This window comes from Pseudopipra pipra, chromosome 25 (assembly GCF_036250125.1).
Source record: "Pseudopipra pipra isolate bDixPip1 chromosome 25, bDixPip1.hap1, whole genome shotgun sequence".
In the NCBI taxonomy this organism is placed as follows: domain Eukaryota; kingdom Metazoa; phylum Chordata; class Aves; order Passeriformes; family Pipridae; genus Pseudopipra; species Pseudopipra pipra.
In genome coordinates, this window is record NC_087573.1 from 1,272,326 (window position 1) to 1,287,478 (window position 15,153).

At 61.6% G+C, this 15,153-nt stretch overlaps 1 protein-coding gene across 1 annotated transcript; it reads left to right on the forward strand.

The window, feature by feature from the left end:
* Window positions 1-844: 844 nt before the first annotated feature.
* PRELP (proline and arginine rich end leucine rich repeat protein) lies at window positions 845-11,462 on the forward strand. Its single transcript, XM_064636078.1, has 3 exons — window positions 845-1,024; window positions 6,855-7,806; window positions 9,413-11,462. The coding sequence occupies exons 2-3, from the start codon at window positions 6,870-6,872 to the stop codon at window positions 9,589-9,591; spliced, it is 1,116 nt and encodes a 371-aa protein (XP_064492148.1). The 5' UTR covers window positions 845-1,024; window positions 6,855-6,869; the 3' UTR covers window positions 9,592-11,462.
* The last annotated feature ends 3,691 nt before the right edge of the window (window positions 11,463-15,153 follow it).

Consider the following 15,153-nt stretch of genomic DNA (forward strand, 5'->3'; position numbering starts at 1 on the left):
TTTCAAGGAGCCAGAGCAGCTCAGGTTTCCTGGCCCCTGCTGCAGATGGGCTTGGCTGGAGAGGGGATGGTTGGTGGGGGGAAAGGGGACCCCTGAGCCCCACATTCCAGGGGTGCTGGGATGGGGGTGTCTGTAGGAGGGTGATTCCCGTGGCTGTTGTGTCCCCCCTGGACTTCTCCCTCTGCCTGTGTCTCAGAGCTGTGAATATGCAACAGGTCATGGTTTCCTCGGAGCTCCTTGAAGCAGAAATGTCCCCCCTGAGCCTCCCTTGTCCGTGTCCCCCCAGTGCCCGGTGATTTTCCAGCCAGGACCTGGCTGACTCTCCCTGCAAATCCCAGTGTCCCTGTGCCCATGAACCCTCACTGGTGGCATCACTGTGACTCCCCCCTTCCCTTTATTAAGTGCCATCAGGATTTAAATTAAAACTTATCACCAGCTGGGAGCAAATGACCCCCTGCATCACGTTTTACAGGATCCATCTGCCAGGGAGGAGAGGGGACCCCGGGGGGCTGGTTCCCTTCAGCAGGGCTTGGGGGGCAGCTGGAAGTCCCCCTGGGGGTGCCACGGGCAGGACACGGGGGCCGGGGCTCAGCTGGAACACGCCACCCCAAACACACGCTCCTGGAAACCGCGGCAAGGGAAGGGCTTATTTCAAATTATTAATTGGCTTTGTTTTTAAACACGGGCTGGGAGCAGCCTCCGCAGCAGAAGGAATTGTTCCCGAGCGCCAGCCCTCCGGCGGGCCGGCCGTGTGCGCGCCGAGCCCGCCGCGCTTGGCTGCCAGAGAAAGACGTGATTGTTGTCATCGAGCCTCCGTCCCAGCCCTCCCAGCCCTCCCAGCCCTCCCAGCCCTCCGCCCCCCGCGCTCCCACCGCCCTCGGCTCCCAGGAACAAAACCCCCGCGCTCGGCCCGGGCTCGCTCGTGGCGGAGCAGAGAGGAGGAGGAGGAGGAGGAGGGAGACAGCCAGAGAGAGACTTGTCTTGGGGATTAATAAGAGGCAGGAGGAGGGAGAGGTGCACACAGGTAAGCTCTGGGCAGGTGTTTTCCCCCAGGCTCTTCTCACCTTGCCTGAGCCTCCGACCCAGGACTCTGCGCTGGTCCACGATGCTCCTGCCCTCTCCAGCCTCCCTTACATCCACAGCAGCATCTGTTCTTCCCTTTTTCTCCTCTCCTCTTGTTGGTTTTTCTGTTCTGCACCAGTTGGAGTCTTTGTTCTCTCCCTTTGCTCTGGTTGTAGGAGTTTTTCTCGGTGTGGGGCAGTTTGGGGGGGGGGGGGGACTGGGGGCTGCAGAGTCCCACGGAGGTCCCCGTGTGACAGAGTTGCAGTTACTGCCAGGAGGTTTTTGAGAGAGGGGGTGAGGACCCCTTTGTGTGTCCCCCCCACCGACCTGAGCTCTCACACACTCACAACCCCCCGCACGTTTCCCTCTGGCTCTGCAGCCAAGCTGGGGGTACCAGGGGGGCTGCACAGCCCGAGCCGTGCCCAGAACTGTCCCCTGCCTTGGGAAGCAGGAGGGAAAACATGCAAGGATTGGGGGGGGAGGCTGAGAGGAGAACGGACACCTCGGGAGCCAGGAGTGCTTCCAGGAGCCTCCGAGAGCATCGGGTCACCTTGTCCTTCCTTGTGCACGATCTGAGGACACGGCCGGGGCTCGGGGGGCTGCGGGGTCCTGCTCCCGTGGGAGGGGTCTGTGCCGGGACGGGGAGAACGGGGGGGGGCCAGCATTGCTCTGCTCCAAGAGCGAGGTGGGAGCGAGCAGCCCGACAGCGCCAGGGCCACTTCCAACAAGCTGGTCTTCTGCCCAAAATGTAGGTGGTAAAGCCCTTCTTTCCTGCCTGGATCACATACAGCATTCCCAGGGCACGTAATCCCACTTTTCCTCGTGGAGATGGGAGCCAGCTCAGCTCCAGGCAGGCGGAGAGGGGCAGCCCCCTCCCTGTACCCCCCCCCCCCCCGGGGGTCCCGTTTGGAGCCGACTCTTTGTCTCCGCTCCGGCAGGAGCCGATGGGAGGAAGCAGCAGGGCAGTGATGTTCGCTGAAATCCTGGGAAAAGGGTTTTATTGCTTGGAAGAGATTCATCCCAAACCTGTCCTTCCCCGCCTGTTTGAGAAGTTTAGAAAAAGCATCTACAAGGCAAAACATGGAAATTCATCCCCTTGGCACTGAAGGCGAAGCATGAGGGCTTGGAAACCTTCCTGGGATCCTGCGATCCCGGCCCTGCCTTATGTGGTGCTCAGCCGCCGGCATCCCAGAGCCGCCTCCCGGGCCAGCGCGGAGCAGGAATGTTGGGTGTCCCTGCGCCCCGGGGAAGGAGGGGCGAGAGGTTGAGCGTTTCCACCTGGGAAGAGATAAAAGCGCAGCCGTGGGAGGTTTTCTCTGCCCTGGAAGAGGCTGGAGGGGAGGGATGAGGTGTCAGAGCAGTTTCCCACCCTGAGGGGAAGCGGAGCGGGGTGAGGTGGCTGTCGGGGGGGAGCGGGGCGTGTGTGGGGTCCGCGCTGCCGGCGCTTTGGCAGCATCTTCTCCCCTGGTTTGCTTTTGTCTGTGTCCAGCCGGTTCCACCGTGTGTGGCAGAGGGATGTGCGGGCAGGCTGAGCCGGGAGCAGCGCTGGGAAGGGTCGGGACATGCAGGGAGGGAGGAGGAAAGGGAGGAATTGCTGACACGGAGAAGGCAGCTGGAAAGGTGTTCCCTGCCAGGGCTGCCTTCCCACGGACCCTGCGGTGGGGAGGAGGTGGCTGCAGGGAGCAGAGAACGGGATGAGCCTTTCGCAACGGGTCTGGTGACTGTGGGACAGCGAGGAAACGCTCCTGGCACCCAGGAGCCCCTCGTTGTTGTCCCCATGTCCTGCGGTCCTTGGCTGAGCCCAAAACTGCTGCAGAGCCCAGGAGCGTGTCCGAGCTGCTCCCTGGCAGGGTCTCCTGGGACGCCCGTCCCTGCAGGACACACACCATCCCTGCAGAAGGAATGCAGCAGGACCTCGGCCGTGCGCCGGCTCCAGAGAGGCTGCTGTGGCTCCGCTGCTCCTTGGGAAAGGGCTGGGAAAGGGCGAGAACAGCGGGATGTTGCATCAGGGCTGTGCTTCCCCGGGGACCCTGGGGACGCCTGGGTGACAGCCTGGCTGCCCTCCCCTCGGAGGACGGCCTTTTCCATGATTCCCAGCGCTTCAGAGCCGCTGGATAAAGGGCTCTCTGGTCGGCTCAGCTGATCAGACCCAGACTCTTGCAGCGACACGAATGGGCTGTGGCTGTTGGACACGAGGGAAGCCAAGGAGGGAGGTTTTTCTGGATCCTTTTGGTTATTTTTAGCTTGCCCTCCTTGTTCTGCTCCGATGTGCAAGTTCCCAAGCTGGGTGGGGGCGTTTCTCCCAGCAGGGATGATGGAAATTCCCAGTGGGGAAGGTGTGAAGGGAGCTAACAATGGACTGGAAAGGGCCCTTGTTCCAGCCATCCAGGCTCTCCCAAAGTTAAAGCTCCCTTTACCCCTCCCAGCCCCTCCACAGGAGGGGGTCCTGGACAGTTGCTGCTCCCTGCACGTCTCCCTGCTGTCAGAGCAGGGCAGGAGGCACCCAAAGGAGAGCACTGGAATTTCTGCCTGTGACAAATCCCCCCCTGTGCCCTTTCCACAGCTCCCTCTTGCCCCAGGGTGGTGGTTTCTGCCTGCCCTTGGCACCGGGCCCGGGGCTGGTAGCGAGGGCTGCTGGGAGCTGCGGGTTACTGGGAGGCAGTGAAGATAAACTATGTGGAAAGCAAACACCAGTGGCATTTGGGGCTGGAATTTCCAGCTGTTGCGCCGATTTTTTTGTCAATTGTAATGGGATGAGTGAGGGAGCAGCTGCCTCTTTCTGGGAAAAGCCCCGGGCTGGGATCTGTTGGGTGCCTTGGTCTTGCACTCAGGCCAAGCTGGTCAGCACAGCCTGTGGCTCAGGAGGTGTCAGAACTGGTTTTGTCCGTGAATTGTGCCTTTTCTCCACGCCAGGCAGTTGGTTTCCTGAATACATTCATTGCTTCATGACTTAACTTTATTCCAGTTGTGTGGGCTCCTGGTGGACAGGCGGGATCTGAGCTGTCCCGGCCGTCGGGAGCGATGACAAAGGTCAAGTGGAGACGTTTGCAGAGCAGGGGCTGTGCTGGGGCTCTGGCCCTGCCGTCAGCAGCTCCTGCACAATCAGGGTGTGGGATTTGGAAGTTTGGCTTCTTGCTTTCATGCCAGTAAATTCAACTGGATGGAGAACAGACTTCCAACTGTGCCGGGAGAGCTGGCTTTGAACCCTCCAGCGTGGTGGAGGCAATTGTAAGGCCTGGGGTGGCCCCAGGCCTGTTGCATCCCCGTTATTCTGAAGGCAGGGCTCTCAGCTGGATTCCTGCAGATTGCTTGGGAGTGGGTCCTGCTTTCCCCGGGCAGAGCTGTGGCTTTGCAGGGAGGGGCTGGTGGGGACCAGCAGAGAAGGGTGGTGGCAGTGCTGGCCCTGCCCAGTGCCACAGGCAGAGGGGCTGTGACAGTCCCCACGGGGATGGCAGCAGATAAAAGGGGCTGCATCTGCCTCCTGACACTTCCCTTCTGTGCTGACAAATGCCACAGGATGTGTCGCTCTCCAGCCTGGATTTCTGGCTCGGTGACTGTTCCTGCTCTGTGCTGAGTCCCTAAACATCTGCAGTGCTAAATCCTGCTGTGGAGGGGGATGGTGCAGGCTCAGCCAGCTCCTGACACCAGCAGGGTCACAGCTCTGCCCTGGGCCATGGCTGGGTGGCCCAGGCTGAGCATCACTCCCGGGTGGAGGGAGCCCAGCACCCGGATCACAGCGTGTCCCAGCTGGGATATCCTGTCCCAGCTGGAATGTCCTGTCCCATCTGCCTCCTCACCTCTGGGTGAGGTGAGGGCCAAACCCAGAGCTCAGCCCCCGCTGCTCCCCTGGGCCTTGGGGGTGTCAGAATCCGGGTCTGAGTTTTGGAGCAGAGCCAAAATCCTATGGAATGGTCAGGGACAAGGTGGGCAGAGGGTGCAGGGTTGGCTGTGGCTGGGGAAGGAGCGGGATGTGAAGGAATGGGGAGGGGACATCCCCACATCCCTGTCATGAGCTGGCCTGTTCTCTGCAGCCGGACGCCGAATCTGGACTCTTGGAGACAGAAGCACGTCCACCCCCAGCAGGGACCTCCTGCAGCAGGGCTGGGCTGAGGGTCTGGCAGCATTTGGCTCCATGGCTCTCCCCCTGATCCTCCCTCCCCCCAGCGAGATGCCAGAGCCCTGATTGGAACCAGCCGGCCTGGGAGGAGTGTGGGGTTAAACAGAGCCAGATGGGAGCTGAGCAGGCAGAGAGGAGAGGAACAGGCTGGGCCTGGGGGGGGAGTGAGAACAGGAGCTTTTCTTGGAGAAAGTCAATTACTTGGAGCCCCAGGAATGCGTGGGATCGCTTCAAAGGGAGCCGGGCTGGCAAAGGCAGCCCTGGGAGCAGTGGCACATCCCTGGGTAGGATGTGGACTCCACGTGGGAAGCTGCAGGCAAAGGGGGTTGGTGTGGCCCCAGCCCTGACCCTACCCCTGGTCCCTGTGGCCACGATGGCAGTGAATCCCACTCTGCTGTGTTGCATGGGAAAGCTGGAAGAGCCTGATTTTGCTCCAAAATCGGCATCACCAGCTCCAGCATCACCAAAGGCTTCTCCCATCCCAGCAGCACTTGCTCCCACAGCAGACACCCCGTTTCCTCATCTTCCTTTGGCTCTCATCATCTTCCTCCCTCCCATCTCACCCCATTCTCTCTCCCACCCTTCCATCTGCCTGGCCCTGCATCCAGCTTGGCTCTGATCCCGCTGGGGTGACAAGTCCTGCCGGGAAGAGCCTGGCGAGCACCCCGAGGAATGTGCCCAGGAAACCCACCCCCAGCCTGCCCTGCTCCAGCTGGCCCTGGCAAGTCGGAGCATCCAGAGCACCTTCTGCACGGGGCTGTCTGGGGAGCTCATCTGCAACCAGCTGGATCCCTCCACCCTCCGAGGCATCAGCTGGAGAGCTCCCAGCCAGTCTGGCAGGGATGATCTCTGCTGTTCCAGGCAGCAGCAGGGAGAGCAGAGAGGGGACAGGCAGCTCTGTGGGCTTGATAATGACCCAGAGAAGAGGGAGGGGTGACAAGGTGTTGGGCTGGCGTCCAGGAGAAACTCTGGCTCAGGGCACACAGAGACCTCACTTGGTCCCTCCCTATCTCCCACTTCTCCAGCGTTTCTCCCCAAATAACCATCCCTGCAGCAGGACTGGAGATGATGGATGGGTTATTTGGGCAGCACAGGGAGCTGAAGAGCCAAACACCTTTGGTGCTGCCCATGTGTAAACTTGCAAATGCCCTTTTTATCACTCAGCCTTGAGAAAGGGCTGAGCTGCCTCCCAGCCTGGTCCCTCAGCACAGGGCCATCCATCTCTGCTGCCCTGCTAACTGCTGCTGGCCTCCCGACACCAATCCACAGCCAATTTCCTACTGAATCATTGATTTGCTGGCTTAAGTGCAAAATTGAGCTTAATCCATCACGGCCTCCGAAGGGCCAAGCCATCCTTCGGGGAGGGGGGACGGTGCTGCCCTCCCGGGGGGGCCCAGGCTCTGTGGGGTGGTGTCCAGGGTGGCATGTGGAAAAAAAACAAATCAAATGATAAAATCCAGCACCCCCCATGGCATGAGGCTGAGCCAGAGAGAGGGACCTCAGTGACTCGTGCCCTGGAGGGGGGTTGGATTTGGAGATGACTTCCAAAGGGAAGGAGGGAGAACAGCAGAGGAATTGGGGGTAAATTCCTGCCTGTCAGCGGTGGGGAGATGATGCAGCACCTAAATTGGGCCGTTTTTACACCAGTTAACCCACCTCTTGTTGCCTCCCTCAGGGAAACACCTGGACCATGAAGGTGGCCCTCAGGTTGCTTCTCCCACTCGTTCTCGTGCTGGTCTGGGGGGTGAGCGGGCAGCGGAGGAAACCCCCCCGCAAACCCACCCGCCCGCCCCCGCCCTTCGTGGAGCCCGTGGAGCCCACAGAGCTGCCCCCGCCCCTGCCCCCCGGCCCCCCCTCCGTCTTCCCAGACTGCCCCCGGGAATGCTACTGCCCCCCGGACTTCCCGTCCGCCCTGTACTGCGACAGCCGCAACCTGCGCAAGGTGCCCGTCATCCCGCCCCGCATCCACTACCTCTACCTGCAGAACAACTTCATCGACGACCTGCCCGAGGAGTCCTTCAGGAACGCCACCGGCCTCAAATGGGTCAACCTCGACAACAACCGCATCCGGAAGGTGGACAGGCGGGTGCTGGAGAAGCTGGAAAACCTCATCTTCCTCTACATGGAGAAGAACCAGCTCAAGGAGGTGCCCGCCTTCCTGCCGCCCAACCTGGAGCAGCTGCGGCTGAGCAGGAACCAGATCTCCAAGATCCCCGCCGGGGTCTTCAACAAGCTGGAGAACCTGGTGCTCTTGGATCTGCACCACAACAAGCTGAGCGATGGGGTCTTCAACAAAAACACCTTCAAGGGACTCAAGAACCTCATGCAACTCAACCTGGCCCACAACATCCTGAGGAAGATGCCCCCCGGGGTGCCCAGTGCCATCCACCAGCTCTTCCTGGACAGGAACAACATCGAGGACATCCCCAGTGACTACTTCAAGGAGTTCCCCAACCTGGCGTTCATCCGGCTCAACTACAACCAGATCTCTGACAAGGGGCTCCCCAAGGACTCCTTCAACCTCACCAACCTGCTGGTGCTGCACCTGGCCCACAACAAGCTCACCAACGTCCCCTTCATCAGCCCCAAGCTGGAGCACCTCTACCTGAACAACAACTCCATCGAGAGTGAGTTCACTGGCTGTGCCGAGGTCTGGGGGGAGGAGGGGCTCGAGGATGGGAAGTGAACCCTGCAAAGGGGGCTGTAGTGGGGAGATGAGCTGGGAGCTCCAGGGTGAACAGGGAGTGATGGGGATGGCTCTGCATGCGGGGAAGGAGGAGCAGAGCTCAATTCCCCCTGGTGCTGCACGGGGCATTTTTTTGTTGGTTGTCATGAGCAGCTCTTCTTTGGGGCCACCTGGCCATCGAAACAGCTCCTTCCCCAGCAGGGCACAGAAATGGGGGGATTTTAAAAGGAGAGCCTGTGCACATATTTTAGGAACAGATGCCAAACACACAGTCAAGATGGTTAGAAATAGCCCAGCTCAGCTCCCGAGCTGAGCCTGCAGGGAGGGAACAGGGAGAACAAGGCTGAGCTGGAGCTGCCTTGGCAGAGCAGCCGGGGCCTTTCACACCCTTCCAGGCACAGCTCTGCAATTCCATGGGAGAGATGCCGGCCTGGAAATGTGTAAACAGAGCGAGCACAGATGAGCAGACAGAAATTCAGCACTCCCATTCAGCCTTCCAGTGCCTTCAGGGGCTCAGAGGGAGCTGGAGAGGGACTTTGGACAAGGGATGGAGGGACAGGACAAGGGGGAATGGCTTCCCACTGCCAGAGGGAGGGTTACTTGGCATATTGAGGAGAAATTGTTCCCTGTGAGGGTGGGGAGGCCCTGGCACAGTTTGCCCAGAGAAGCTGTGGCTGCTCCATCCCTGGAATTGTCCAAGACCAGGTTGGACGGGGCTCGGAGCAACCTGGGCTAGTGGAAGGTGTCCCTGCCCATGGCAGGGGGTGGAACTGGGTGAACTTTAAGGTCCCTTCCAACCTGAACTATTCCATGATTCTATGATTCCTGGTCTCTCCAGATGTTTCTGCTGTCAGAGGGGCTGTTTGGAAGCCAGGGCAGGATGCTGTGAAAAGTGTCTGGTTCAAATGCTGGTTAATCTGCATTTTACTCAAACACCACCAAAGTGGAGCTGGGGGGACCTTGGGGTGAAGGTGGTGACTCCTGCTGGCTTCACCCACACCAGCACCCAGGTTCTGCTACCACTTTCCATGGAGAGATGCCCCGTGCACACCATGTCCCAGCTCTTCCTTGCCTATTTTGCCCAGTCTTTGTAAGGTTTCAGTCCCTGGAGCCGGGTAATGACATAAGAATCCCTGGGTTTACTTTCCCTGCTGCAGACCCTGGGGTGGGGAGGGACACGTGGAACTCCAGAAGCGAGCAATGAGCCGGGCACTGACGTTATCTCCAGCAGAGCGGGGCTGGAGCAGCTTTCCTTGATGTTTCTGTGGAGGCTCAGGGCTGGCTGGGCAGGTTTCATGTGCCAAACGATCCCTTTTCTCCCTGCAATGACACCGCATCCCTCGCCGCGCCAACGCGACCTACTTCAGCTCTGATCAAAGGCAAGATCTTCCTGTGCCGGCTTCGGGAAGAGGCTGGGGATTGTCCCCCTTGGCAGCAAAGCAAAACCCCCAAATAGGGTTCAATGCACAGGCAGGGAGGGGGGCTCCAGCGTCCTCTGTGCCTCCCTTCCCTCTAACCTGCCTCCCGCCCTCCCTCTGTCCCCGCAGAGATCAACGGGACGCAGATCTGCCCCACCTCGCTCGTGTCCATCCAGGACTTCTCCCCCTCCGACCTGGACGGTGTGCCCCGGCTCCGGTACCTGCGGCTGGACGGGAACCTCCTGAAGCCCCCCATCCCCTTGGACCTGATGATGTGTTTCCGCCTCCTGCAGTCCGTGGTGTTCTAGCCCTGCCCCTCCTCCCCCAGGACTCGGCTTTGCACAGAGACTTCACCCCCGCCCGTGTTTGACACGTGGGACCCCCTTTGCCTCCCTCTCCCCCTGCTCTCCCCCTGCCTCCCTTCCTTTCCTTCCCCCCTTTCCTCCCCTGCAGTGGCCGTGGACACACGTGGCACGTGCACCCTTGGGGACCACTGTCTGCAGGACGGCACCGTGTCCCCGCAGCCCCCCCGGGTCACAGCATCAGCCCAGGGTGGCTGCCACGCTCCCCCCAGCTCCTGCCTGGGGGTCCTGCCTTCTCTGCCCTCCCCCAGGCTGACCCCGGAGCTGGCTCCGTCTCTCCCTTTCCACCCGGCAGAGTTTCAGGAGGTTGGGTTGGGCCCAAGCCAGGAGCATCTGCAGGTGGAGCTGCTGGACTCGGGTCACATCCCTGCTCTGGGTGGCTGCACCCCGGGAGCCCGTGGTGTCCCTGGGGAACAGTCCCCCATGGTAGAGGTGGAGCAGGGATGGCCTGGGCTGGTGGTTGGAGGTGCAGGATCCCAGTCAGGTGGGACCCGTGGAGGTGGAGGGGGGCTGGATCTGTGGAACACCCCAGTGTGCCGGGCAAGGGACATGCTCCTCTCACCTGGGCCCTTCTGGGGGCTTTTGGCTCCACACTGCTCTGGAGAACGAGGATCTAAATCCCTGGGGGAGGTGTGGATTTGCCAGGATGGAGCAGGGAGGGTTTGGGGCCCCTGCACTGGAGCTGGGCTCTGCTGTGCCCTGCGGGGTCACACCCTCCCCTCAGACACCTCCACACCCCCTCCTCTGCACAACCAGCCCCTTCCCAGCTCCCATCCCTCCATGGACTGATGCTGCTCCCCATCCCAGCACCCTGCATCCTTCCCCAGATCCGGGGGGATTCAGGGCTCAGTGCCCTCCCCTCTGCAGGCAGCACCCAACACCCACAGGACCCCGATGCCAACACCCTGCCCCGGGCAGGGATCCCCCAGAACAGTGCCAGCTGCTCTCCAGCAGTGCCAGCAGGACACTTGTCCTTGTTTTTAGGTCCCTGGGGCCAGATGCTGACACGGGTGTAAACCCAGGCTGGGCTGATCCGTGGGGGTCTTGGCTCTGCTCTCACAGCTCCCCTGCCCTGAATTCCACCTCCTGGAAGTTTCACTCTCAGTTGCTCTCTGGAACCAAGCACACAGGAGTGGTTTTGCCATTTTTATTAGGGAAAAAAAGGAAAGAAAAAAGGAAGGATTACTCTTTGGAAAAGCTATTTTTGTCCCTGTTCTCCCTGTCCTCACATGTATCGCTTCCCTCTTTGATAGCTGTACCTGCATATATAGGGTGTCCGGGTTTAGGGGGATTATTCTCTTCTTTTCTTCCTGATTCTCAGGATTTGGATTTAAGGGCGAGCATTAGAGGGAAAAAAAAAATCCAACTGCAATAAGCATTAAAGCAATAAACCAAAGAAACCTCCTTTGTGTTCAGCCACCAAAACCGACCCTTCCCTGAGACGGGCACGGACGGGCACCGTGTCCTGCTCCCTGGGAATGGGCCAGGGATGCTCCCCACAGCCTGGGGACTCAACAGCCACCCTGAGATGCTCCCCCTTTCCACTAATTAAAACCCTGTGCTAACTGAGGCTTGTTTTCTCAGGATAAAAGCCTCTTCTCCAAATCTTCCTGCAGTTGGCTTTGTTGGGTTCGACAGGTTTCAGCCTCAAACCCGGAGCCCCTATGTATATATTTATATATAATGTGTATATAGACTGGTAGACTGTACAGATATATCTAGAGACATATGTACCTCTCGACTGATTTCAACTTAATGGTATTTTCACTCCTACTCTCCCCAGCAGTGAAAATAAAATGATTCACAAGGGACCCTGAGCCGCAGTTGGATCTACCTGATCCATCCTCATCCTCTCTCATCCTCCATCCTCAGGTGTGGGAGCTGCTGCTTCATTCAGGACCAGATTTCCTCTGTTGGGGCCAATTCCCAACAGCTGGAGCCTGCGAGACCCTGGGGGGTCGGTGGGCTCTGGGGTTTGGGGTGTGCACTCCTTGAACCAACGATGGTTTAGGTTAGAATTTGGGAAGAAATTCCTCCCTGTGAGGGTGGGGAGGCCCTGGCACAGGTTGGCCAGAGAAGCTGTGGCTGCCCCATCCCTGGAAGTGTCCAAAGCCAGGCTGGATGGGGCTTGGAGCAACCTGGGACAGTGGAAGGTGTCCCTGCCCATGGCAGGGGGTGGAATGAGACGATCCTTAAGATCCCTCCCAACCCAAACCAGTCTGTGGTTCAATTTGGACTCACAGGTGTCAAAGCAGCCTCCACACCTGCAGCGTGGTTCATGGACCATGTGCCTGCATTAATGAGCATCTCTGCTAATTACAAGAGCCTGATCTTGGCTGCAGCTCCCAGGGCTGTGGCTGCTGGTGGGTGTCACTGTCCCTGCGAAGCGCTGGGAGAAGGTGACGGCTGCGTGTCAGGGTGGGCGTGTGAACTCCTCCTGAGCCGCCCCGTGTCACCAGGGAAGCCCTCAAACATCCCCAGGGGGAGTTTTCCAGCCTCGGGGCGCGCACCAGGGAGGAGGCATCTCTGCCACCCCCAGCCACGAGCCGGGCTCCATCGCCGGGCTCGGGCGCGTGTTTCCACACGAGCACGGTGGGTGTAGGCAGCGACTTCTCCTTCTGCCCATCGCCTGAGCTGCAGCAAACCTCCTCTCCCGGCTGCTCTCCCCACGTGGATCCCGAGCCGGGAGGGAGGACGGGCCGTGGGCGAGGGTGTGAGCGCGGGGGCTGTGCCGGGGGGCTGCTCACGGGAGCGCGCAGGGTGAGTGTGTGTTGTGTGTGTGTGCGTGTGTGCAGAGCAGGCACAGGCAGCCACCTCCCCTTAAAATCGCTGTATTTTGTAACCAGGACGTGAATCACCCACCCCCAGGTGTGTTTTCGCTCCCTGGGTAAGTCAGCCCCGTCTCCTGTGGGAGCCGAGCTCCCAAAAACAGGGGGGGCCCCGTTTCTTCTCCCTGCAAACAGTCGCTGCCACCGTGGGGGTGGGACTGGGAAGCCCCCCCCCCTCGCCGTGTGTGTTGTGGGGTCACTGGGAAAGCTGGAACACCCTCATTAGTGGGGGCTGCGAGGGGCACCCCAGGGTCTCCTCAGTGCGGTGGGTGCCGGGAGGGGCTGGATTTGGTGAGAAGCACTTCGGAGTGGGGGGAGTTTTGCTCAGCTCAAGCCCCCTCGCAGCTGGTGACCCCCCCCCCAGCCCGTTTGTGGGCGCCTGACGGGGACCCCCCGCGATGGGAGGGTTTGCACGGCCCCGTCGGGGGATGTCGGGGGATGCCGCGCACACGGGGACCCTTCGGGTCGTGCCGTCCTTGCAGGGCTTTGCCGCGGCCGCTCAGTGGCCTCTGGGGACAAGGAAAGAACGGGGACAAGGGCAGGACTGCAGCTGCTTCTCCAGGGCAGCAAAGCAGCTGCCCCGGGGACCCCCCTGTGCCCCGAGGGACCCCGAGGGCCAGCGCAGGCTTTGGCTTTGCCGCAGTTCCCCCCCCTCAGCTGCCACATCGCCTCCATCACGGTGGCCACCGAGCCGCCTAATGAGGGGCTTAGCGCGGATTAGAGGCCGCTCCGTGCTGAGCGGGGCCGGGGGTATCGCCGCGGGCTGGGGGGCTGCGGGGGCGCGGACGAAGCTCGTTCCCGCGGGCGGGGAGGGGAGGGGGCGCTGCGGGGGTGTCCCCGCCCGCCCAGCGGGCACCGGCAGATGGGTGAGCGGCGGTGGGTGGGTGGGTGCGTGGGCCGGGAGCTGCCTGCGGGAGACGGGAACATTTTCGCGGCGGTGGGTGGGTGGGTGAGTGGTGGCCGCGCGTGCACGAGGCTGCCCCGCGCTGCGAGGGGGTGCCGCGCACGCCCTGCCCGTCCCCGGGGTGTCCCTGGCAAAGACAGCCCCCCCCCCCCCCCCCCCGAGCTGAGCCCTAGGTGGGTGTAGGAGTCCCCCCGCCCCAGGGCACGTGGGTGCACACGGGGGGGATGGGGGATGTCTCCCATCCTACCCCGGGGAGGGGAGCAGCACTGACCCCCCCCCCCCGCATCCCTTTCCCCAAAGTGCCCCCAAACCACCAGAGCGCAAAGGGTGGGGGGTGCTGAGCCCCTCGGGAGGTGAGTCGGGGTGGATGAGCTGAGTGTCCCCAGCTGTCTGGCTGCTGGGATGGGGCTGTGCCACACCTTCCCCAGGGCTGGGATGCTCACTGGGCCCCCCCCCCAGCTGAAACCCGGATCAGCAAGGGGGGTCGTGCCCGGTGCTTGGCCCTTCCTGCATCCCTGGGGATGGACCCGGCTGGAAATCGCTCTCTGCTGGCAGGGCCTGGGCCTGTGGAGGCAGGGATGGCGCCGGCTCTGTCCCCTCTGCCCAGGGCTGTGTGTCCCATTGCTCACGGGGACGCCGGGGCAGGGAGCACATTCCCCATCCCTCCCACCCCATCCCGTTCCCCCACAGCCCCAGACACCCGGCTGGGCTGTTGGAGGACAGCCACTACTGGGGCTGGCTCGCCCCTGGGGACAATATAAGTTCCCAGCAGGGAGGTTCTGGCTTGATTGGCCGCATCCTGCCTCTCCCCTCGGCGGCGGCCATGCCAGACCCCTCCGTGCAGCCCCCCTCCTCCTCTCCATGCATTAAAAGCCCGGCAGCCCTTCCCCAGCCAGCGCACCAGCCCGTGGAGCCGAGCGGGGCTCTCCCACGCCGAGGAGGAGGGGACTGGGGTATGTCCATGCCGCCTTCCTTTGGCTCCTCCAGCGCCAAGCAGAGCCCCCCTGGGCTGGGGTGAGCTGGGGGGCCGGCAGGGCTGGGGGCTGGGGGGCTCAGTGCACTGGGAAGGGTTCGATCCGGGGGAAAACGGCAGGAACTGGGGAGCAGCACCCTCAGCTTGGGGTGCAAAAGCTCCGGGCTGGGTCGTTGCTTTTGCTTTTGGTTTTGGAGAGACACGTGGGAGGCTGGTGGGTGCCGGAACCCTCCTCCTGCCCTGCCGGGGGAGCCCCTGGGGACGTGCAGCCCGGTGGGAGGGAGATCCTTTGGGAATGGACTCCGGCGGGTTTGGATGTGGAGCTGCCAGGAATGTGTGGGTCCTGGGCAGGCAGCCCCTGGGCTCAGGGTCGAGTCCCAGGGACCCTGTGGCCTCTGGTCCCCCCCGGATGCTGGAGGTTCAGGAGCAGCATCCTAGGATTTAGTCCTGGGGGTGGGAGCAGCAGTTCCTGGGATCCTGGGGCCATTTTTGCTCAGCTGCTGGGTTTGTTGGGCCAGTGACCAGCGTCACCCATCACCTCGGGGCCAGAGCAGGACCCCGACCCCCTCCCAGGCTCTGTGGGGCTGGGAAAGCTGGGAAGCATGGGAAGCACGGGCAGCCCTGCACAGCCCCCGAGCCGAGCGTGAAATGGGCTGAACAGAAAAGGGACGAGGAGCGGCCCCGGGGCCGGGGGCTGTTCGTCCCCCACGGCTGCAGAGCAGGGCTGGCTCCAGCCACTTCCCAGCTCTGCATCCCGGCCCTCTCTGCTTTCACGGCAACCCCTCCAGGACACCTGGCCCCAG

Excerpts from the sequence above, each read along its gene's own strand:
- PRELP (XM_064636078.1), top strand. The coding sequence starts at position 6,870 with ATGAAGGTGGCCCTCAGGTTGCTTCTCCCACTCGTTCTCGTGCTGGTC. Across the intron at positions 7,807-9,412 it reads GAACAACAACTCCATCGAGA|AGATCAACGGGACGCAGATC; the intron begins GTGAGTTCACTG and ends CTGTCCCCGCAG.